Source organism: Nicotiana tomentosiformis, chromosome 10 (genome assembly GCF_000390325.3).
Source record: "Nicotiana tomentosiformis chromosome 10, ASM39032v3, whole genome shotgun sequence".
Taxonomy (NCBI): domain Eukaryota; kingdom Viridiplantae; phylum Streptophyta; class Magnoliopsida; order Solanales; family Solanaceae; genus Nicotiana; species Nicotiana tomentosiformis.
In genome coordinates this window covers 65,148,085-65,173,151 of record NC_090821.1, presented here as the reverse complement: position 1 = coordinate 65,173,151, position 25,067 = coordinate 65,148,085, and the positions used below count along the sequence as shown (strand labels likewise).

Sequence of the window (25,067 nt, the reverse complement as noted above, 5' to 3'; positions counted from 1 at the left end):
AATTGAAAAAAAATTTCCGAAAAATATTTTCCTTCGTACCAAACACACCCTAAAGCCATAGAAAATTGATACTAGGTAGTAGGTAGCAGTTGATATTTTTAGTTTTTTACTTCCTCCGTTCCAATTTATATGAACCTGTTTGACTGGGCACGAAGTTTAAGAAAAAATGAATATTTTTGAAATTTGTGGTCCTAAACAAATCAAAAAGGGCCCCAGAGTATTTGTGTGGTTATAAAAACTTTCTCATTAAGGGTAGAATTGTAAGTTTAAGCTAAATTGTTTCCAAATTTAGAGAGGGGTCATTCTTTTTGGAACGGATCAAAAAGGAAATAGGTTCACAAAAACTGAAACGGAGGGAGTAATCACTATGGTATTTAATTTAAAGTGATGTTAATCAAGTCACTGTTGATATATAAAGTGATGTTAATCTTATAAAAAATTGATCTTCTCATCTCTAAAGATACGAATGTTATTCTAGATGATACTAATATCGTAGTATATATGATGTGTACGTTTATCAATCAAATACTTTGTAGTATTTCTAAAATAAACTTTCATATGAAATGTTGCTTTACTTTATATTTAAGTTAATAATGTTCATTTTTAATTTTATTCTGTAAATTACTATAATAATTCCAGCGGAGGCTAAAAGCACGAGGTAATTTCTTCTTATCTACCCAAGTCTTGGTGGATATAATTACCTGGTACATGTTGCTGGTGGACGGTGACAGATAACCCGTGGAATTAGTCGTGTACGCAAGTTGGCCAGTACACCTCGGTTATAAAAAAAATTACTATAACATTCAATTTAATAGAAGCATTTTATTTAAATTTGAAATTTACAATATACTGTAGTTGAAAACGATATGGTGATACTATGATTTTAAACTTTCAAATTCACATAATTTGACCATATTTTGCTATAAATAGTTGGGCATTGTATTCTTGAATTTGTAATACAAATATTAAGATTATGAAGCTAAATATAAAAAATAAAAAATTGGCACGAATTGGCCTTGTAATCGAGCCAAGTCTAACCAACTTATTACAGTACGGAAACGAGCTGAGTGTAACAACCCAAACTTACTAGGTACAGCTTTGGGCATAGACCCGCAACGATTTCATAACGTGTCACTAAAGTTTAAGGCCTATGTACTTGTATACCAAAGATCAAATAAGGAACGAGGAGAGTTACTTGAAAATTGATCTCGAGCAGATTAGTATTTGAAAACTGAAGAGATTAATAACAGGGATACGAATGAGGAGAGTTTTTTCACTTCTTGATATAATAAATCTCAACAGTCATTCTTTTAATGATGTAAATAGTCTTTTTAAATCTCGAGATGGTTTTAAATATTGATAAACCCGAAGAGTTATGGGCCAGAATACTTATTAAAGACTTGAAAAGTACTACAAATAGTGGCCAACATCCAAGGCACTGAAAGAGAAAGGCTGGCTTACTTCCTTTTGGAAATTCCATCATCAATAATCTAAGTTCTTGGTAATTATTTTCTTACTCATTTCTTTCACTTTTTGGATGAATTTTAGTCTATGTAGAAAAGGTACCATGTCCTAAGTATGTTGTACTCCTTTTTATATGTTGATTTTTCTTGTTTATATGCTTCAAATGATCTTATTAGTAATGATAAGTATGAGAGAGTTGTTCAGTTCAGTTGTGTTATACCTGCCAAGGAAACCTAAGGTTTTGCAGAATGTCAGAGTAAAACTACTAAGCTTGATTAGGGTATGCAATTTTTAGTAGTGAAGTTACTACTTAAACTGATTTTGTAAATGAAAGTTACCAAATATTGGTCAATAATATCTTTTTCTTCTTATTATGTAGCTATTGACTGTCTGTTGCCACATTATTAGGAGCAAAAGGCAATAAGATTGAAGGAAGAGTTTCTTGCTATAGAGCTTTAAAGAATGCAATTTCTGATTATTACTAGGAATGAGAATACACTCAATCTTTTCTTCTTACATTCTTGGAATGTTGGTTAAATGTTGCGAATAAAAGTTATGTGATGTCTGTGTTCTTGTTTGAGGAATATTCCTATAACTTTGCATATTTGATTAAACCCTGCAGATTCTTACTGGCGATTATCGTTATAAGATGCCTCCTAAGGGCAAAAGCATGGTAGTAGAAGTGTGTCTTCCGATATACTTAGCAACCTTCCCGAGAATATCATCGATGTCATTTTAATGCATTTGCCTTTACGAGATACTGTGAGGACAAGTATCTTATCAAAGAAATGGAGGTATAACTGGTGCAGACTTCCAAAACTGTCTCTTGATCAAACACTTTGGGGAACAACAAACAACTTAATATCCCCTACAGTTAGGTTTACAGATATTATCTACCACCTTTTGACACTCCACATCGGACCAATTACTAAGTTTACCCTCTCTATTGCTAATCTGGGAAACTGTCCTAAAATTGACAACCTAATATGTTTCCTCTCAAGAAATGGCATTCAGCATCTTGTTCTTCAATTCCCAAAAGATGAAACATACAAATTGCCTTCAGCATTTTTTACATGTTTGCAAATGAAACATCTGAGACTCCATAGTTGTTTCTTTCATCCTCCACCCGCCTTCAAAGGATTTAATCAGTTGGTTAGCTTGGAACTATGCGAAGTTACAATTTCTTCCGAAGTGCTTGGACGTTTAATCTCTCGTAGCTTGTTGCTCGAGCACTTGGTGCTGCAAATCTCAAGTATTTTAAACCACATTCAAATCAAAGCTCCCAAGTTGAGATCCTTTGACTTCAATTGCAGTATAAAGTATATTTCGTTGAAGAAAGCGCCTCTTCTTGTGAAACTTTCACTTATGGATACAATCCTTTTTGTTAATGCAGTACAACCTGATCTTGACAAGTATTTTGAGTCTTTTCCTGCTCTCGAGCATCTCCACTTAATAAATTATTTTAGTGTCCAGGTAAATGTTGCACCATGACTTCAGTATAATGCATTTTCATAGATATACCTGTTAGTCCCGCCAATATTGATATATATGTAAATAATAATTCTGCAAAATATAAGTTATCGTAATGAAACAGTAATTAATTCGAGCCCACTGAATTCACAGTGTTTCCTTAAGGAATTTAATCCCTCCTAGTACCCAAGGTAATGGATTATTTCCTCCCAGGATAGAACGAATCACACACTGGTGTAGCGGTACTTCAAACCCCAGTGTTTCAGCAAACACAAAGTTCGGTAGCAAATCACACTTACAGTTGCTTTGTTTGAAGTTAAAAACAATGCAGAACGAAGGAGTAGAAACTTAAAAAATTGTATGAAAATGCTGAGAGGAAGGTGTGCAGTGTATAGCCAAATCTGTTGAGCGATTTCAGTCTTGTGTATTGTGTGTCTTTCTTCAACAGCTGCTGCACATATATATAGCAGCCAGTGTTGAAGAAGAACAATCGTCCACCCTCCATGGTAGAGCAAGCATTAGCTTGTTTGTGGAGCAAGCACATTCATGGTGGGAAGAGTATTAGGCGGCTGCCTTGTGGTCAATACACGGATTGAAAAATATTCGTTACAAATGCGGATAATCTTACGTTAATATTTACTATTAACAAATAAATTTGGTCCAAAAATTAATCAATCAATCGATCATTTGACCAAATCCGAATCCGAAGTCGAAGCCGAGCCGAGCGAGCGACTACGATGACGACGCGAGGCTTGCTTTCTTCTTAACTCTTTAAGAGCTACAAGAAGATCAATTATATATATACCCACCAAAAATCTTTGTCTCTTCCAATATGGGACAATGTCTCATTGTCAAGAGGGGGAAACTTAAAATTTTTACTCAAAAATTTTATTTTCCCTCCATTTTCCATTCACCCTCATTTTAAGACTATTTCATCTTAAAAACAAAAAATCTCAACAATCCCCCACATGAATGGGGAATGGCTATATCACGGAAGTATGCATGGAAAAACTGTGTGATTTACAAGCAAGGATTAATCGCATCTGGATAAGTAGGTTTCCCTTTGAACTTTCCGTAGTAAACTTATGTCGGATATACTCGGTCAATCGGTAGATTTGATATCTTTGAACCGTCGATCTTTGGTGTATACCTAGACAACCATAAGTCATACAATCAACCTTTAACCGTCTTTGGTTCTCATTGTTGTGTTCTTTTCAGCCATGAACATCGCTTGGTTTCATAAGTGCGTAGAGAACTGGCCTTACAAAGTTCTCTTTGAAGCGGCTAACACTTCACACTTACATAGGTGATTCCTAAATGTGTCATCCTGTAGATACACTATTTGATATACCCCGTATCAAATTTAGAAATCATTAAAAAGCCTTAATGCTTTATCCTTGGTACTGAACATTGTCTCATCACGAGAACGGACTAAAATTTTATTTGACAATGTTGAACCGTCATTAATGACTTTGTTTGATCTCCTTGAACCTAGATCTTGGGATCTCTAGTCTTCTAGGTAGAGTTACCGCCACAATGATTTGTTCTCGGCCATAGCCCCATTCCCCTTGATGATTTCTCAACTACCTCTCTAGTTAGGCCTTTTGTAAGTGGATCCGATACATTATCACTTGACTTTACATAGTCAATCGTGATAATTCCTCTAGAGAGTAATTGCCTAACGGTTTTATGTATTCGTCGTATATGACGAGATTTACCGTTATACATAACGCTCCCAGCCCTTTCAATTGCCGCTTGACTATCGCAATGTATGCATATTGGTGCCAACGGTTTGGGCCAAAATGGAATTTCTTCCAAGAAATTCCGGAGCCATTCAGCTTCTTCACCGGCTTTATCTAAGGCTATGAATTCAGCCTCCATTGTAGAGCGGGCAATACATATTTGTTTGGACGACTTCCAAGATACCGCTCCTCCACCAATAGTGAATACTTATCCACTCGTGGACTTAGAATCAGTTGAACCGGTGATCCAATTTGCATCACAGTATCCCTCAATCACCGCAGAGAATTTATTGTAGTGCAATTCAAAGTTCTGGGTATGTTCTAAATATCCCAAAACTCGTTTCATTGTCATCCAATGAGATTGGCCTGGATTGCTCGTATATCGACTCAATTTACTTATAGCACAAGCTATATCTGGTCGTGTACAATTCATGATATACATTAAGCATCCCAACACACGAGCATAATCCAATTGTGATATGCTTTGGCCTTTATTCTTTGCTAATGCAAGATTCACGTCAATTGGAGTCTTTGCAACTTTAAAGCCCAAGTGCTTGAATTTTTCAAGTACTGTCTTAATATAATGAGATTGTGACAATGCCAGACCTTGAGGAGTCTTATGGATCTTAATTCCCAGAATTAAATCAGCAACTCCCAAGTCTTTCATATCAAACTTGCTATTGAGCATACGCTTAGTAGCATTTATGTTGGCAATGTCATTACTCATTATCAGCATATCATCCACATATAGGCAAACAATGACTATGTGATTTGGAACATTTTTAATGTACACACATTTATCACATTCATTTATCTTAAAACTATTTGACAATATTGTTTGGTCAAATTTCGCATGCCATTGTTTGGGTGCTTGTTTTAGTCCCTAAAGAGACTTAACAAGTCTACATACCTTCTTTTCTTTACCTGGAACCACAAACCCTTCAGGTTGTTTCATGTAAATTTCTTCCTCCAACTCTCCATTTAAGAAGGCCGTCTTAACATCCATTTGATGAATTTCAAGACCATACACTGCAGCTAATGCTACTAACATCCGTATGGACGTAATTCTTGTAACTGGAGAGTATGTATCAAAGTAGTCTAGACCTTCTCGTTGTCTATACCCTTTGACTACGAGCCTTGCCTTGAATTTATCAATAGTGCCATCATCTTTGATTTTTCTCTTAAAAATCCATTTAGAACCCAAAGGTTTATTTCCAGGAGGAAGATCAACCAATTCCCATGTATGGTTGTTCAATATGGATTCTATTTCACTATTGACTGCCTCTTTCCAAAATAATTTTTCCGAAGAAGTCATAGCTTCTTTAAATGTTTGAGGCTCATTCTCCAATAAGAAAGTCACAAAATCTGGTCCAAATAAAGTAGACGTTCTTTGACGTTTACTACGTCTTGGATCCTCCTGATTACATGTACTTTCTTTTGTTTCTTCCCGAGGTCGTTTAGATCCTTCACCAAACGACTCACATTTCTTTTTATACGGATATATATTTTCAAAGAACTCAGCATTATCTGATTCTACAACCGTATTATTATGAATGTAGGGATTTTCTTATTTATGAACCAGAAATCGATATGCTTTACTATTTGTCGCATATCCTATGAAAACTCAATCAACGGTTTTCGGTCCTATCTTTACCCTTTTGGATTTAGGAACTTGCACTTTTGCCAAACACCCCCACACTTTAAAATAATTCAAGTTGGGCTTCCTTCCTTTCCATTTTTCATATGGAATGGATTGTGTTTTGCTATGGGGCACTCGATTTAATATTCGATTAGCCGTAAGAATGGCTTCCCCCCACAAGTTCTGTGGCAAACCAGAACTTATCAACAACGCATTCATCATCTCCTTTAATGTGCGATTCTTTCTTTCCGCAATCCCATTAGATTGGGGCGTGTAAGGGGCTGTTGTTTGATGAATAATTCCATATTCTAAACATATTTCTTCAAAAGGAGATTCATATTCACCACCCCTATCACTTCTTATCATTTTTACTTTCTTGTTAAGTTGCGTTTCAACTTCATTTTTGTATTGCCTGAATGCGTCTATTGCTTCATCTTTACTATTCAGTAAGTAAACATAGCAATATCGAGTACCATCGTCAATAAAAGTTATGAAATACTTCTTTCCACCGCGAGATGGTATTGACTTCATGTCACAAATATCTGTGTGAATTAAGTCTAAAGGATTTGAATTCCTTTCAACTGACTTATAAGGATGTTTAACATACTTAGATTCCACACATGTTTGACATTTTGATTTTTCGCATTCAAACTTAGGCAGTACTTCCAAGTTAATCATTTTCCGTAAGGTTTTATAATTGACATGACCCAAACGTATATGCCATAAATCATTTGACTCAAGTAAGTAAGAAGAAGCTGAAATATTATTATTGTTTTCCACAACCATTACATTCAGATTGAAAAGGCCCTCGGTGAGGTAACCTTTTCCTACAAATATTTCATTCTTACTTATGACAACCTTGTTGGACACAAAAACGCACTTAAAACCGTGCTTAACAAGAAGTCCAGTAGAGACTAAATTCTTTCTCATTTTGGAAACATGAAGGACATTGTTCAAAGTCATGACCTTGCCAGAAGTCATTTTCAGAAATATCTTCCCATATTCTTTAACTTTTGCTGTTGAAGCATTTTCCATATAAACTGTCTCTCCGGGTCCAGCAGGAGTATAAGTAGCAAAAGCTTCTCTAACTGGACAAACATGGCGAGTGGCTCCTGAATCAAACCACCACAGTTTAGGATTTCCCACCAAGTTACATTCAGAAAGTATGGCACACAAGTTATCAACATCATCATGGTTTACTACCATGTTTGCTTGACCCCTTTTCTTGTCTTTCTTCGGAGCTCGACACTCCGTAGATTTGTGTCTGGTTTTCTCACAGTTGTAGCAGTTTTCACTGAACCGCTTCTTGCTTGGGTTATATTTCGGACCAGAAGCCTTCTTCCTCTTTTTGTTATCTTCAACAATATTTGCTCCCATTATTGTTGAATTTCCACGGCCTCTCCTTTCAGCAGCTTTATTGTCCTCTTCGATTCTCAACCGAACAATGAGATCTTCAAGGGACATTTCCTTTCGTTTGTGTTTCAAATAATTTTTGAAGTCCTTCCACAACGGAGGCAACTTCTCAATCATTGCTGCTACTTGGAATGCTTCATTGATGACAAGACCTTCAGCAAGTAGATCATGAATAATCACTTGCAATTCCTGGACTTGGGTAATAACAGACTTGCTATCTACCATTTTGTAGTCCAAAAATTTTGCGGCAACGAATTTCTTCATCCCGGCATCTTCAGTTTTATATTTCTTTTCAAGCGCATTCCACAATTCTTTTGACGTCTCCACGCTACTGTATACATTATACAGATTATCATCCAGTCCGCTAAGAATATAATTCTTGCATAAAAAATCAGAATGCTTCCACGCTTCAATCACGAGAAAGCGTTCATTCTCTGGAGTTTTATCTAGCAGATCAGGAACATCTTCCTTGATGAACTTCTGTAGACATAACGTAGTTAAGTAGAAGAACATCTTCTGCTGCCAGCGCTTGAAATCAATCCCGAAAAATTTTCTGGATTTTTCTGCCGGTGCCAACGCCGGTGTTCGGCTTGTCGATGCGTTGGCAGTCACCATCGGAACAGCTTGGTTTTCGCTTTCAGTCGTTATTTTTTCTGTTAAAAAAAATGACACAAACAAACGTTTAATACACGTTTTCAATCAGGAGTAAAAATCACGTAGATTTTAATCTCCAACAAAATGCCACAAAGGCTTTACTCTCCAAAACAGGAGTACACAAAACCACAAAGGTTTTAGTTTGTAGAATAATAAGAATAACACAAATACAGAAATAAATATTAAATTCCTTAAGATTATTAGTCCCGCCAATATTGCTGTATATGTAAATAATAATTCTGCAAAATATAAGTTATCGTAATGAAACAGTAATTAATTCGAGCCCACTGAATTCACAGTGTTTCCTTAAGGAATTTAATCCCCTCCTAGTACCCAAGGTAATGGATTATTTCCTCCCAGGATAGAACGAATCACACACTGGTGTAGCGGTACTTCAAACCCCAGTGTTTCAGCGAACACAAAGTTCGGTAGCAAATCACACTTACAGTTGCTTTGTTTGAAGTTAAAAACAATGCAGAATGAAGGAGTAGAAACTCAAAAAATCATATGGAAATGCTGAGAGGAAGGTGTGCAATGTATAACCAAATCTGTTGAGCGCGTCTTGTGTATTGTGTGTCTTTCTTCAACAGCTGATGCACATATATATAGCAGCCAGTGTTGAAGAAGAACAATCGTCCACCCTCCATAGTGGAGCAAGCATTAGCTTGTTTGTGGAGCAAGCACATTCATGGTGGGAAGAGCATTAGGCGGCTGCCTTGTGGTCAATACACGGATTGGAAAATATCCGTTACAAATGCGGATAATCTTAAGTTAATATTTACTATTAACAAATAAATTTGGTCCAAAAATTAATCAATCAATCATTTGACCAAAGCCGAAGCCGAAGCCGAAGCTGAGCGAGCGACGACGACGGCGCAAGGCTTGCTTTCTTTTTAACTCTTTAAGAGCTACAAGAAGAGCAATTATATATATACCCACCAAAAATCTTTTCCTCTTCCAATATGGGACAATGTCTCATTGTCAAGAGGGGAAAACTTAAAATTTTACTCAAAAATTTTATTTTCCCTCCATTTCCCATTCACCCTCATTTTAAGACTATTTTATCTTAAAAACAAAAAACCTCAACAGTACCATCGTTTGGGCTTTGAGGGTTCTTGATTTTCGATATTTTCTTCTTAGTTCTTGGCTGCAGGATCAGGCGACATAGCAGCAAAGCTTTCCTCTCCTCTTTATTGGTCCTTATTTTTGCAAGTGTTTTTCGTATAGTGCCTTGCCTATATGAGGGATTGATTTTTCTTGATCTTTCTTAGATTGGTAATGAAGTTGAATTCCTTGTTAATGTGCCCGGTGATGTTGTCAATAAAAGCAGAAGTTGACTATAACGTAGATAACAATCTTGTTTGATCTGTAGCCATTTATCAGACCATGTTCTTGGCTGAAATGTTTGGTATCTGAATTTATATTGTGGTTGTTTTATTCTCTGTTATGTTGTATAGAGCTTGATTCTCCACTTTGATCAAATATCACTATTGAAGCCAGAGTTAGTTTGTAGTTTGATTCTCCTACTTGATCAATTCACTATGGTAGGCATGAATAATATTCACTTCATCGCACATAAACACTCTTTGACAAGTGATTTAATCACTAGAATTAACCATAAGTTACAATATGCCAGAAATTCATATAGTGTCACATTAGGAGATATTGAAAGAAATTCAAAATTCCATAGGCAAAAGAAGAATCTATAAGAGATCCATTTTAAAGAATTCTATATTAGTACTAATTAAGAGTATGTTACTCAATGAAACCTAATGTACCTTAACAATATTCATAATGAATTTTTTTTATATGGATAAGTGTGGATAAAAAGTTAAAACTAAAAAAGAACCTAAAAAGAGTTGGTGCAATTAATTTGGGGCAGTGCATAGGTCAAGAGATCAAAGTTCAAACTTGTTTTTTCAGTTTCATCAGCACTTACAAATTAAGGCGTCTTTTGGTTAGGGATTAGGGATAGGAATGAAAGACAATGGACACTCGTTTGCTAGTAAACTTTTCTTACTTTGCCTCCTTTCATTCCAAATGCCCCTAAACATTTAAAAATTCATAATTAAGCTCAATTGATCATTTTCAACCATTAAACATGTAAAACCACCAAAAACAAAGAATTATTTTTTTTCCTAATAAATGTGAAGTATTACAATAACAACCAAAGCAATTTACAACCTAATGTGTCCTTGGCCACCTTCTAGGAATAGTAGCTCAGACACTAGATCTCAAGATACAAATAGAGGTCTAGTTACATAATTTCTAAAATAACAACTAACTCTTACGAGCTCTTTTTGACTTACACAATATTCCCATTCTATCGGTGATCTCTTTTTGAATCTGAGCGAATATAAAGTCTCCCCTACAGTACCTTTCCTAAAAATCTTCCAGTTTCTTGCTTTGCCAAGTGTAATATATCATAGCACCTCATGCTACCGCAACTATTTCCTTCTAAAATTGCTTCCATCGTTTTCGTTTGATTCACTTGAATTACCTGACTGGACTCATTATCTTGTATCTTGATGCCCAGTAGGAGTGACTAAACCGACTGAACCGTACTGCACCGAAACGATTTTTAGGTTTCTTTTTAAGAAATCGTAGGTTTTTATATAAATCTATAACCACACCGATAATTAGGGTATGTTTTTTATTTTATAAAAATAAACCGGAAAAATACCGAACCATATCGAATAAATTTTACATATGAAAAATATATTTATTTAGTAAGTTTAAAAATAATAATGCATTAAAGAATCGAACCATTGACACCCCTAATGCCCAGCCAAGTGCTCAGTTTGTCTCTTAGTTCTGAAATTCACTCACATTTGCCAAAGATATGTTCCTGTGTCTCTGCCCATGCCTGATCACATAGACAACATTGTTGATTATCTACATCTAACATTGGTAGAGCTAATCTCTTGTTAGTTAGCAGTTTATTTTGACATGCTAACTAAACCACAATTCTCTGTTTAGGAGGCATAACTGAGCTCCACAGGCATCTCTTGATAACTCTTAGACACTGAGTATTCTCCTGTTGTTAGCAAGTACTTGTCACTTTGGTACCAAAAGAAAGAATTAAAACATCACACAGAGGATAGTGAAAACGGTATTGAGGCCTTTCTACTTCAAATTATTTAATGCACTAAAATAATATAGTGAATGGGATTCCTTATTTCCCTTTCATCTTCTCTGTATTTAAATTTTTTTAATTCTCACCATTCCCTTAAAGCTAATGTATGTGGCATGAGACGGATCAATTTTTGAACTTTGTGGGTTTAAACATATCATAGTATTGTATAGCTATAAATTTTTTTGTTTAAACATAGTATAATATATTTATGATTATTGTAAGTACCTAATTTTTGACCATAATCGAATTTTTCACCATTTTTTAGTATGTAAATATTTTTTTGAGTTTAATCTACATATTTTTAGCTTTTGTTTTACCTTTTATAGATTTTTCTTAGGAAATTAAAACTCACAAAAGATTCACATTTTTGAATTGCTAGCTTTGTTTTAATTTGCAAAAGAAAAAAAATTCACAAAAATATGTTTTTCCTTCTAAGTTTGGTAAGATTGGCAATTTTATAACTTTTTCCTTAATAGTTTTTTATATTTTTCTAGTTTTTAATTTTAGTGTAGTATCTTTAATTTTGATTATCTTTAATAAATAAAAAAGGAAAAAAAGAACCAATGCAAAAATAACACCTAGGAAGATTCTTTCATATCTTTTGCAACAAACTCACATGAAAATGCAAGCTTCAAGAAAAGGGGGTCGTTGGAGAATAATTGGAAAAGTAATATATTTTTGGGATCCATACCTTATTTATGTGTGAATATTCCACAATCTTGCCTCATTTATGTACCATCATTACTATAAATTGGCCCACATTCTTTTTATCTCTTTTTATCTTTCTCTGCAAAGTCTATTAACTTTTACTTTTCTATTGTTTCTTTGGCCTTCTCTATATTCCAATCTCATTGAGTCATTATCACAAAATAAAAGAGCAGAACACAAGTACCATATGTTTTATTTTTTCTCAAGTATTTTGGTGTTACATCAAGAATTTTGAAGTAGCAAAAGCTTATCAAATTATCTATTTGTTGAATTAGGTTTGATTGTTCTATATTTTATTATTTGTATTTATTTTTTAAAAATTTTGGATATATTTTCTTTATAAGTATATATTATTTTTTTAGTTATTTATTAGAGTTTTAATATGTCAACTAGAAAATATGAATTCGGATTTCAAAACATCAAAAAGGGAAAAGGATTGAAACTCTAATACAATCCCAAAAAATGATCACTTGTTAAATTTGTAGCGAATAGTAAAATTCTAAATCAGAAAATGTGAAAGATTTTATGATAAATGAATAAATCACTAATATAATTGAGATAGACAATAATAAAATTCAAGAAGAAGAGGAAGGAGCAGAAGTTGGCGAGAAACCCAACATATATCCTCAAAAAAAAAACAAGAAGTTCTAAATAAGTTGGATAATTATACTCCTAGGAACATATATGAACCTAGTCAATGGACTAGTATAGATACAAAGTTGAGAGATCTATTAGTAGAAAAAGGGGCCAATAAAAATTACTAACATAGATTTTCCAAAGAATAAATTCTTTAGACATTTTTCCACCACAAATTATATTCAAAAATTGGCTAATGGAGAAAAACATGAAAGAAGATGATTAGTTTGCTTATATTGTTTATAGAATAATGTTAACAATTCATGTAACAGTTGCCTCAGCAGAAAGAAGTTTTTCAAAATTAAAATTAATAAAATCTTACTTAAGATCAACAATGTCTCAAGATAGATTAAATGGATTAGCTATATTATCAATTAAAAAAGAATTATAAGAAGAAATCGATTATAAACAAATTATTAATAATTTCGTATCTCAAAAAGGAAGAAAAATAAATTTCAAATAAAATTATGAGTTTTCTTCTATAAAAAAAATCTTAGGATCCCTTATTGAAGTTTGGCTTTAAGCCACAAATATCATTGAGCCGAACCTGTACTCTCCACACATGACCCAGCTTTGCTTGCTCCCCAATTCATCTTACCAACTATAAAAACACACATTGAAACAAAAACAAGAGGAGGGAGGCACATCTGGGGGTCGAGATAGAGGCCACCTGGGAAGGAGACGTTGAAAACTAAAGGTGACAAACGGGTGGGCCGAGCGGTCCGGGTCGAGAAAAATAGTGACTGATCGGTCACTAATCCCGGTCGAGTTCCGAGTTTTACAAATCGGGCTTAACGGGTTCAACCTCATTCGTCAAAAATTGAATCAGAACGGTTCCGGGCCTAAGGGGCCGGGTCGGGTTTATGTTTTTTTGTTTTTGTTTTTTTTTTTAATTTTTTTTTGTATTTTGTATAACTAAAGTAAAAATATAAAATAAAAAAAAACGATCTTATAAAAAGAGTGTTTGAATAAAAGATGCAAAGACTTTAAAATTCTTATATTTGAATATTTCATTAAGAATTTAATATAATAGAATACAATGAAGATGGAAAAAAAAAAATGCACTTATAATTTGCAAGTTCAAACTTGCAAATTAAAGTTTACATTTAACAACAACTAAATTAATAAAAAAAGATTAAATTCAAAGTTTAATTATTAAATATAAATCTAGAACTTCAAAGGTTTTGCACTGCGTTAGTAAGTTCTTAATAATCAATATGACCTTCTTGGCCATCTTCTCGAGTGTTAAATTCAAAGGCTTTATAGTTTCATTTCAAATTTTCATTGAATAATAATACTTCAAATTAATCTAACAAACTAAAATATTAAGTACAATACGTCTAATAATTTTAAAATAACACAAATTGTCTCAAATCAATTTAAAATCTTAAATACGAATTTCTGGAGGACGCTCAAGACAACTCTTCATATGGCTCCTTATACAGCTTGTGCCCTCCCACTTTCGACGAAGATTTAAGACTCGATCATAGTTCTTGCACTTTAGTTTGCGAACTTCTTCATTTTCTTCTACCACCTCAAAGTGTTCCCAAACATATTAGCGCACTCTAGAATCACGGGGCATGATTTAACTTGAATTGAGAATTTGAGTTTGAGAAATGAGAGATAGAGAAGAAATGAAGAATAGAGGGTATTTATAGTTTTTCAAAGGGCTAAATTAGTAAATACTAAAAGTATTATTTTTTAAAATAATTGCCAAAAAAGACTATTCTTGCAAAATATCTGTTGGGCAACGGTCAAATTGGAAGTTGACCGTTACCAACGGTCAAATAAATTTAAAAAAGAAAACCATAAAATCACTGTTGAACCGGGCTGGGCCGGGCGGTTAACCGGTTCAACAGTGATTTTCCTTGACCCGATTTGACCGGTCCGGTTAACCGAATTTTTTTTTTATACGGATCAACCCCTAACCCAGCTCACCTGGCCTCCTAACTACCGGTCCGGGCTGGTCCGAAAACGGGTCAACCCGACCCGTTAAAAAGGTTTATTGAAAACAAAGAGAGAAGAAAAAACTCCCGTCTTCTTCCTTTGCAAGAAGAAAGCGTCGAAAAAGCTAGCCAAAATCCCATCCCAAGCTCGATGAAAATCAGTTTCTTTTACCCCTTTTAACATCCAAACCCAACTCACAAGACAACCATAAAACAGAACAAAAGTAGACACTTTTCACCTCTATTTTTACCGATGAAACGAAGCTTCAGCTGAGGTCGATTGAGTTCTGGCTAAAGCTCGAGGTCGACAATGTGCGTCTTTTCGTTGAGGTCTCCTCCGCGATTCCATCTTGTTTTGGAGCAAATCATCAGTCAAAAAATCAAAAGTTGAAAGTTTAATATTAAGGTTCTTCCCTTTTCTCTGTTTATTAATTAGCACCTGGATTCCACTTTGTTTTTGCTTGAAAATGTTTTCTCCGTGCATGTTTCCTCTCACTTAAATTTGCTTATATTTTGTTTGCATTAATTTTGTATCGGCTTTTCTTATCTTTCTTTTATAAAAAATGGGGGCACAATTTAGTTTATTGCGTTAATACATTAGAGGGGTGTCTTTAATAAATATTAAGCAGTAGTAATTTGAGGCCAATTCTTGTCAAAATCAGTCATTTGGATTACAAACTTCTCATCTATGTTGTTAATTTAAAATCATTTAAGAAGTCCACGTCAGAATTAGGATGTAAATAGGTTAACGTTTTAAAGGAATTTTGTTTTAATATTTCTTTTTAGTATTTTATTCCTTAATTGATGTTTTGTTGCTTTGGTTTTATTTTTTAATTTCTTGTTTTATGAGTTAATATTATTTTAGTTTATTTAACCAAAGTTGAATATTATCCCTTAAGCATAGAAACGGTAATATGAAGAAGAAGAATTGGGCTAGCTGGTCTTTGGAGATAGTTGGAAATGAGTTCTTTCATGTGTTGGATCGTGGGGGTGACATCAAAAGAATTGGATCTGGGCCAAATGAATAAGCTGGCCCAAATATTAATAATGATTGAAATGTCCTTTTTTCTCAATCATTTTTTCACCTTTAGATGAATTCCTGTTTCTTGTTTGTATACTACTTTCTAGATGTTGATTTTCTTGTATATGCACACACATTCAGTTATTGCCATTAATTCTAAGAGTTGTCAATAGCTTGAAATGCCCTTAATTTTTTTTATTTATCATTCTTTTTCACCTTTGGATGAGCATTAGTTTCTGTAGCAAAGGTTTTTTATCTTCTTTTTTTAGATGTTAGTTTTCTTGCATATTCGTGTTTGCTTCAGCTATAGATTCTATAACTATGCTAAGATGAACTTGTAATTTTGAGTAAGACTGGATTGTTTAGTTCACTTGTGCTTATACTTTCAAAGCAAGCTCAGAGCTTTTGCAGATTTTGTGAATAAAGCATTGATGTAAGGGATCTTGCCGTATAAAGAGTTAATTTACTCTTATTAAGAGGAGGATTCCCTTTTCTTTTCTTCGTACAGTTGTGGCATGATTAGAGAACCTCTGGATGTGTTGTTATTATATTGATCGTTAAATGAATACATGTCTTGTTATTACTTTTGAATAGAAGGGACATCGATTGTAAGTATTTACTGATAGAGATTCTAAAAATGAATTGACTATATTTGGACCATTTCTCGATTTGTGCATGTCATCGTTGTTCGCTAATCTTCTCCATTCTTATTTTATCGGATGTCCCCAAAGGAACGAATTGACTATATTTGAATGCATTGGTTGACTTGAATTTTCATTCTCAGGAAAATGTCTTCGAAAGGTGTCAAAAGAAAACGAACAGGTGCTGATGAAGAATGAAGATATAATCAGATCAGCAACTTGCCACGAAATGTGATAGCTTGCATCCTAGGGAAAATGCCTATACGTGAAGCAGTAAGAACCATCGTTTTGTCTAAAAAGTGGATATATTACTATTTAAACATTCCACAGTTAGTATTTGATGATCAGTTTTGCAAAGAACTTGATGACTACTTTGTGAAGAAAAGAATAAAAATTTATAAGCTCAAGTATTATCAATTCGACGAAATTATAACCAAATCTCTTCTGCTTCATCCTGGTGGATTAGAGAGATTTAAAGTATGCATTCCTTTTAATCCTTCAACGGTGGTTCCTTATGTAAACAAATGGATACTATATTTATCTTTCAAAAAAATCAAGGAATTAACCTTAATTTACGAGAAGGTTTATACGCATCATCATCATGCGTTGCCTCCTTCATTCTTCTCTTGTCTGCACTTGACATCATTGAAGCTTATTAATTTTGTTCTTTCGCCGCCACCAGAGTTTAAAGGCTTCCCTAATCTCCGCTATTTAATACTTTCTGGGGTTGACTTTACAAACAACTGTTTTAAAAGTTTTATTTCCAGCTGCCCCGTTCTTAAAAGACTAGTGTTGTATGGGTGCTCTGGCATCCGTCATTTTAATATCGTTGGTCCTAAACTGAAGAGGAAGTCGATGACGAGTTCAAATCAATCTCCTTGGAGAATGCTCCTATATTGTCTAAAGTTTCTGTTTCTCAGCCTCTGATTTAGTTATGTTTGTGGGTAGCTTGACTAATATCAAAATACTTCGTATTGATGGCAAGTTTCTACAGGTATATTTTTATTGCTATTGATGATGTTTGTATTTTGCCTTCACAACTAACATTCCAGCTTTCAAGATTCTTGTTTTTTAAGTTGATCTGATTAATTTGTGCTTTCATTTTTCCCACATTATTGTTTCAGCTCCTGGCTGAAACTCCATTTCCGCCTATGCTTTCGACATCACCAGACTCTAAAGATTCTTAAACTCAAAGATGTAAACTTTATGGACTTCAATCAAATATCTGCTGTTGTTTGCTTGCTTAGAAGTGCCCCGAATTTGCAAGAACTTTATATTGAGGTAAGTTGTGGTCTAATTCATGATCTGTTGTTTTGGAAACAAATAAGGAGTTGTTAAGTTTCTGCTCTATTTTTGCGTAGGCTTCTACGGTCAAGCTAAACCAGAAACTAGTGTCAGATTATCTAAAACACCTCAACTACACAAATTTTCCCCTTAGCAAACTTCGTCTGGTCAAGTTAACGAATATCTCAGGATTTGATCCTGAGTTTGAGTTTATCCAGTTCCTCTCTTTAGCTCGATATCACTTGTGACAATGAGCATCCGGGAGCACCCACAGCTTGGAAGCTGCTCCAGTTTTGGCCACCATCAGCAGTGTCTATAAATTTCTTGAGGAAGTAAAGCACAAGTATTATAATGTGAGTTTCAAGTAACTGGATTGTTATAGCTTCACTTGCATTTTGCAGTTCCCTCGTCTGTTTGCAGATAAAGTGGGAACTAAATGTTTCTTTTTGTAATGATCCTGGTAACAGTACTCAGGTGCAGACAACACAAATTAAAGGATCAAACTACCCTGTACTGATGCATTATAGATGGAGTAATATTTATAAATAGTTTTCTATTGGACCAAAAAAAGATAGTGTTGTAGTTTTGTAATGCTGGAAATCAAATATGTAGAGATATGTAAGGAAGACACTCACAGGCGGATGTAGTAAGTAACTAACGGTTGAACTGAACACATAACTTTTGACGCGGTACAAAAATTTATATGTAAAAATTCATTTAAATTGCAAAAATAATGAATATGAACTCATAACTTTAAAAATATAATGAGTTCAATGCTAAAAACTTAAAAGTTTGAACTCATAAGATTAAATCCTGGATCCGCAAGACACTAGATGTTATTTCTCCCGGTGGTGACAAACATGGACGGAGCTAGGGATGCAGAAGGGTTCGTCCGAACCCAATTTACTAAAATATTACATTGTGTACATCAGATCAAATTTTCCTTTTACTATATATATTTTATAATTTTTTGCGTGCTTACTTTTTTTCTTGCTTGAATTTCCTTGGCGAAAATAGTACATCCTCCACCAGTGACAAATAATGCAAATGTTATTGTTTTAGTGAATGATTTGAATCCAATAATTTTTTAATATTTAATGTGCATATGGTTACAAAACGACCACACTAGAACACGTTTCCCCTGCAAATTGAAACTAACTTTTCACTTCAATGTCGGAGTACTAACTTTGCTCTCTCTCTCTCTCTGGGGTCATATCATCTCCGTTCCCTTTAAACATTTGGAGTAAATTTCACCGGCGATTATTTAATTTTTATCCATCTTTGATCTTGGATGGTAAGCTTAATACCTGCTTTTCCTCATCGGTTTTTTCTTCTTTTTTCTTTTAATTGTTTCATTCTCTTCTCTAAGATGTTAGTTTTAGAAACAAAGGCTCTTGTCTTCTTTTTGATGTTAGTATTGGAAGCAAAGGCTCTATTTTCATTTTTCCAGTAATTGCAATTGGGGTTTAGTGCAGCAATGTAGAGACGTTATTTTTCATTTTCCGTTGTATTTACAAATTGCCAGTGAAGGTTAGGGTTATGCAAATTTTGGGGAAATAAGGTATTAAGCTTATTTAGGTTACTAGTTTGATGTCAAATCTAACCTAAGCTTAAATTGTTTAAATTAACCAATTATTGGACATTTTTTTATGTCTCCTTATTGTGTAGCTTTGGATGGTGGTTTGATAAGCTTAATAGGAACAATAGGCAATGTGATTCTAGGTTCTATTTTTCCTCATCTTTCTACTCTTGTTTATTTTGTACAGGTTCTTATTGACTATTATTGTTATATAGAGACGTGATTTTTCATTTTCCGTTGTATTTACAAATTGCCAGTTATGCAAATTTTGGGGGAAAATGGTATTAAGCTTATTTAGCTACTAGTTTGATGTCAAATCTAGCCTAAGCTTAAATAGCTATTTTTCTGAGTTTAAATTAACCAATTATTGGTCCTTTTTTGATGTCTCCTTATTGTGTACCTTTCGATGTCAGTTTGATAATAGAAGCAATTGGAAATGTGGTTCTCGGTTCTATTTTTCCTCATCTTTGTACTCTTGTTTATTTTGTGCAGGTTCTTATTGACGATTATTGTTATATAGAGACATGATTTTTCATTTTCCATTGTATTTGCAAATTGCCAGTGAAGGTTAGGGTTGTGCAAATTTTGGGGGAAAAAAGTATTAAGCTTATTTAGGCTACTAGTTTGATGTCAAATCTAGCCTAAGCTTAAATAGCTAATTTTCTTCTAAATTTAAATTTACCAATTATTGGATCTTTTCTGATGTATCCTTATTGTGTAGCTTTCGATGTCAGTTTGATAAGCTTAATAGAAGCAATAGGAAATGTGGTTCTCGGTTCTATTCTTCCTCATCTTTGTACTCTTGTTTATTTTGTACAGGTTCTTATTGACGATTATTGTTATATAGATACATGAGTTTTCATTTTCCGTTGTATTTTCAAATTGCCAGTGAAGGTTAGGTTTATGCAAATTTTGGGGAAAAATAGGTATTAAGCTTATTTACGCTACTAATTTGATGTCAACTCTAGCCTAAGCTTGAATAGCTAATTTTCTAAGTTTAAATTAACCAATTATTGGACCTTTTTTGATGTCTCCTTATTGTGTAGCTTTCGATGTCAGTTTGATAAGCTTAATAGAAGTAATAGTAAATGTAGTTCTAGGTTCTATTTTTCCTCATTTTGTACTCTTTGTTTATTTTGTGCAGGTTCTTACTGGCGAAAATTTATTATATGATGTATCCTACGGGCAGAAGGCAGTATCGCTATCGAACTTTACCTCCTGATATACTTAGCAACCTTCCTCAGAAAGTAATTGATGAAATTCTTATTTGTTTGCCTTTGCGAGATGCTGTGAGGACTAGCATCTTGTCGAAGAAATGGAGATATATATGGCGTAGACTTCCACAATTGACGCTTGAGCACACACTTTGGAAAAAAAGAGAGGATATAACGGACCTTACAAGAAACTTTTCAGAGATTGTCAGGCACATTTATTGCTATCATGCAGGACCAATTAAAAAATTTACCCTCTGCATTCCTTATTTGGATTTGGACCGCCGCTGTCCTTATATTGACAGATTGATAAGTTTCCTCAGTAGAAATGGCATTCAACATCTTGTTCTTAGACTTCCAATCAGGGGTAACTCGTATGAATTGCCGCCATTGTTTTTCACATGTTTCCAGTTGAGGCATCTGACTCTCTATAATTGCTCAATGAATCATCCACCACACTTCAAAGGGTTTGATTGGTTAACTAGCCTAGAACTACATGATGTTACAATATCTTCCAAGTTGCTTGAACGATTAATCTCTCGTTCCCCGTTGCTTGAGCAGTTCGTGCTGCATATCTCAGGTGCTTTAAGCAACGTCATTGAAATTAGTGCTCCCATGCTGAGATCCTTTGACTACACAGGCAATATAAGCTCTGTCTTGTTAAAAAATGTTCCTCTTCTGGCAAAATTTTCACTTTCGCATAGGGAATATCATGTGGCAGCAGGAAAATGTAATATCGCCATGTTTTTTGAGTCTTTTTCTGCTCTCGAGCATCTCCACTTGAATGACATGGTAAATGTTGCTTCATGCCTTCATTGTGATGCATTTTCAATCATGGAACATCTTTTGGGTATCGAGTCATTTTAACTTTTGGCTCTTTCTAGTCCTTTGTTGCAGGAGCTGGTGAAATACCAACAAGGCTTCCGTTTAACCTTAACTATGTCAAACACGTATGTATATCTAGTATTTATCTGTCTGACTTGGATGAGGTTTCATGTGCTCTTTGCTTGATAAGAAGCTTCCCATATTTACAGTATATGGAAATGAAGGTTCTCTTTTCTCTCTTTTTATGTAGTGGATTTCTTATTTTCATGCTCCTTAAATCATCAATAAGCTCAGAGAGTTAACTTTTGGTTCATCTTTCTTAGGTGGAGGCTAGTGACGACAATGATATACTGGCTCTTGAATCTCTTGAAGTGGAACGCTTCTCAGATGTGACATTTAATCACCTCAGGGAAGTTAAGCTAATACAAACTAACGGCACAATCCCTGAAATGCAGCTTATGAAGCTTCTGTTGGCCAAGTCACCCAGGCTTGTGAGAATGCTAATCGAGCCATGTCTCGTTGAAGAATCTGCAACAGTCAAAATACTTGCTGAGCTAACAAAACTTAAGCGGGCATCACCTAAAGCTGAAGTTGTATATAAGTTGGATAAGCATCCAAATCTCGGTCCTGTCTGATCTTCACAGGTCTTTTGTCAGACTGTGACCCTTTTGAACAAATGTTTTGGAATTTGATGTGAATTGATAGAACCAAATTTTGATGCACTAGTATAACGCTGTGTTTTGCCTAATTGCCATAACATTGAGAGATGTCTAAACATCAGTTTGGGGATATAAATGAATGTGGATATGGTTTCTCAACTTTGTCATTACTGTGCTTTATGCTTCTACTTTACATGCATGTGCTTGATATGAGATTTGCAACAAGAGTTGCTACTGCGGTTGTTTATTTCATACTTCAAAGTATGGCTGTCCAACGGGACGGGATGGGACGGGACAGAATTAACGGGACGGGATAGGACGGGACAGAATTAACGGGACGGGATGGGACGACATTTAGCCGGAACGGTGGCGGGACGGGATAAACGGGATGAAACGGTAGGCCCATCCCGTCCCGCTAACAAACGAGACGGGACGGGACGGACGGTAGGCCCATCCCGTCCCGCTAACAAACGGGACGAGACAGGTTCGCGGGCCTTAAGTGCCGTTTTAAAAAAAATAATTATTTAAGCATTGAGTTTGGAAACCGCTATTCTTTTGACAATGACTAAGTTTTTAAAGTTTGCAACAGCTAGTTTTTTGAGTTATTTAATAAACTTAAAAATTAAACGAAAATTAGGAAACTAAGTAAAGAATTATAAAATATTAAAACAAAAGACTTGTAATGAAATATTCTAGTAATTATAAAGTTATAATTTATTTAATATAATTTCAAGCCATTAAGTAACTAAGTAAGAGTGTAAGACAATTCATAAAAACAATTCAACGCTTAAAGCCTTTTATTTTATTAATAGAACTTTCAAATCTCACATACAAATATAATTCTTTTGAAGAGCACCTAATCTACGCAGCCACCTTCTAGGAAAGGTTCTGTTTAAACTAGGCCTCTTAGTAGCCAATTACAAATTATCATACTAATATTTGTAAGCTCCTATATAACTTCGTTATAACTTATCTATAATTTCTCTCGGACATTGTTCTGGAATTGGCAATGTTGATTGATGTTCTATGAGTTCCATGCCGTCATAGCTCCCGGTGCTAAGTATCTCATTGTATTCTTCTTCTTCACTAGTTTCACCACTTGTTGTTTCCATAGATTTATATTTATCAAACATTGATCTAACATAAGAATATATGTTAGCTTGGCAGTCTTCGAGAGATGGTTGTTCATTTTCTTGAATTGCTAAATTCTCATAAATTTTACGAACAAGTCCATTTGCACCTCTTAATTTTAAAGATGGGTTAAGTATAGTAGAAATTAAATAAACTTGGGGAATAGGGAAAAAATACTTTTTAAATTTTGCAATCATTTCATTAATGGTCGGTGTATAAGTTGGATTAATTTTGCAATCATTTCATTAAGCTAGTTGATGCAGTTGTGTTAGCACTTAGCAGAAGCATTATCTAAGGTGATAGTTAAAACTTTATCAATGAGTCCATAAAAATCAACAATTTGTAGAACAATAGTTGCAATATATGCTCCACTGTGTTTTGAATCAACAAATTTATAACCAATAATATGTTTTTGCATGTTCCAGTGATGATTAACCTAATGACATGTAACAGTTAAATAATCACAACCATTAGGACAACGACCTATATCAAATGTGATAGACACTTTACAATCTAAGTGAAACAATACACAACGAATATACTGAAAATATTCGGTTTGAAGTTTAAAAATATCATTTCTAACCGTGGTCTTAGGAAAACCTTGAAAAGCAGGATTACAAGTTTCTTGTATATAATGCACACAAAAAAAAGGACGCGGGACAGACGGGACGAAATGGCCATCCCGTCCCATCCCGTGTCCCGTTGGACAGCCTTACTTCAAAGTTAGGTTGTTGGTTGCAGTCTAGCTCCGGCCGAACACTGTAATACCGGCGTCACCATCCAAGGTACGATGGGCACAGAGGGTGGTGTGTGGCTCTGATACCATCGATACAACCCAGAGAGAACCACACCACAAAAGGTAGTTATTAAGGTGGAGAGTCCAAGGCTATATAAACCCCACATCAGTACTTTGTAGTACCGATGTGGGACTCAAATCTCATTTCTTGCAATAGACCATAACAATAAGGTAGAGCCGAGGAGTTTTGCTTACTATGCGACTTTTGTTGTGTCACTAAGTTTCTTATATCAAATAAAGAAAGTGTAACTAAATATATTAGTTTTTTGATGTGTCATTCAACAAAATGTCATCTATTTCATATTTTTGACGTGTCATTCAACAAAATGTATACAACTACATAGGTTAGTCCGACTTTTGTTGATAATTTGATTTTGCAGGCAGCTATTCTTTCTCCTATTGTAGTAGAAGTCAATTGCAATTTAAGGGTGGTATGACGCAAATAATGTAGCAATATTGAGTCATCTCATACCAAGAATAGGTTCTTTGATTTAGAGCAAGGTGATTAAGATGAAGGGGAAGAAGCAATTGCTCAAAACTCTGGTCTTGTGGCAAGAGAAACTGATATTTCTGCTAGACATTTACCAAAGTAATCAAAGAAGAATAAAAAAGATCAAGTGACACCAAGAGGCCATAAGAAAAGTGTAGGTCTAGTTTTTATATACTTGTTGAGGCTTAACCTCCTTTCTAGGATTTTTTTTCCCTCTACTTTCTTATTAATAATAATAAAAGTTCATGCATATATTATGTGTTCCAAGACAAAATCTAGAGGGGACATATATTTTTTGTTTAAACTAACAAATAAGTGCGTAGCAAAGAAACTGTCACTGAAATTATATACGTATATTTTTTTTAAAAAATAAAAAGAAAGGATCGCCAACTCACTCAAGTGGTATGGTAACAGAATTAAAATAATGCAAACTCTAATGTTATTCATGTGTTCATAGCAATGCTTTCTTCTGATATTTTTCCTTTCCTTTTCCTCTTTCTTTCTACCTTTATTCGTGAATGCCTTGTGTCTAGTTAAAAACAAATTCGACATGTTCCGAGTCTCTAAAGGTTAATAATTTATTTATAGAAGCACATGTTGCAACCTTCTGCTATAAATTTCC

General features: G+C 34.4%; 1 protein-coding gene across 5 annotated transcripts; it reads left to right on the top strand.

Annotated features, from left to right (window-relative positions):
* Positions 1-14,880: 14,880 nt before the first annotated feature.
* On the top strand, positions 14,881-22,187 carry LOC104087389 (F-box/FBD/LRR-repeat protein At1g13570-like). 5 transcript variants are annotated; one of them, XM_009591831.4, is made up of 7 exons: positions 14,881-15,214; positions 16,614-16,743; positions 17,595-17,751; positions 17,832-18,107; positions 20,478-21,336; positions 21,429-21,593; positions 21,693-22,187. In XM_009591831.4, coding segments are annotated over exons 4-7 (1,338 nt in total). In that variant the 5' UTR covers positions 14,881-15,214; positions 16,614-16,743; positions 17,595-17,751; positions 17,832-18,105; the 3' UTR covers positions 22,005-22,187. The 5 variants fall into 5 exon arrangements, with proteins under 5 accessions (XP_009590126.1, XP_009590127.1, XP_009590128.1 ...); XM_009591832.4 differs by lacking the exon at positions 17,832-18,107; XM_070187289.1 differs by lacking the exon at positions 14,881-15,214 and having other exon boundaries at positions 15,872-16,743.
* Positions 22,188-25,067: the final 2,880 nt, after the last annotated feature.

Excerpts from the sequence above, each read along its gene's own strand:
- LOC104087389 (XM_009591831.4), top strand. Across the intron at positions 21,337-21,428 it reads ATCTCCACTTGAATGACATG|TCCTTTGTTGCAGGAGCTGG; the intron begins GTAAATGTTGCT and ends GGCTCTTTCTAG. Across the intron at positions 21,594-21,692 it reads TACAGTATATGGAAATGAAG|GTGGAGGCTAGTGACGACAA; the intron begins GTTCTCTTTTCT and ends CATCTTTCTTAG.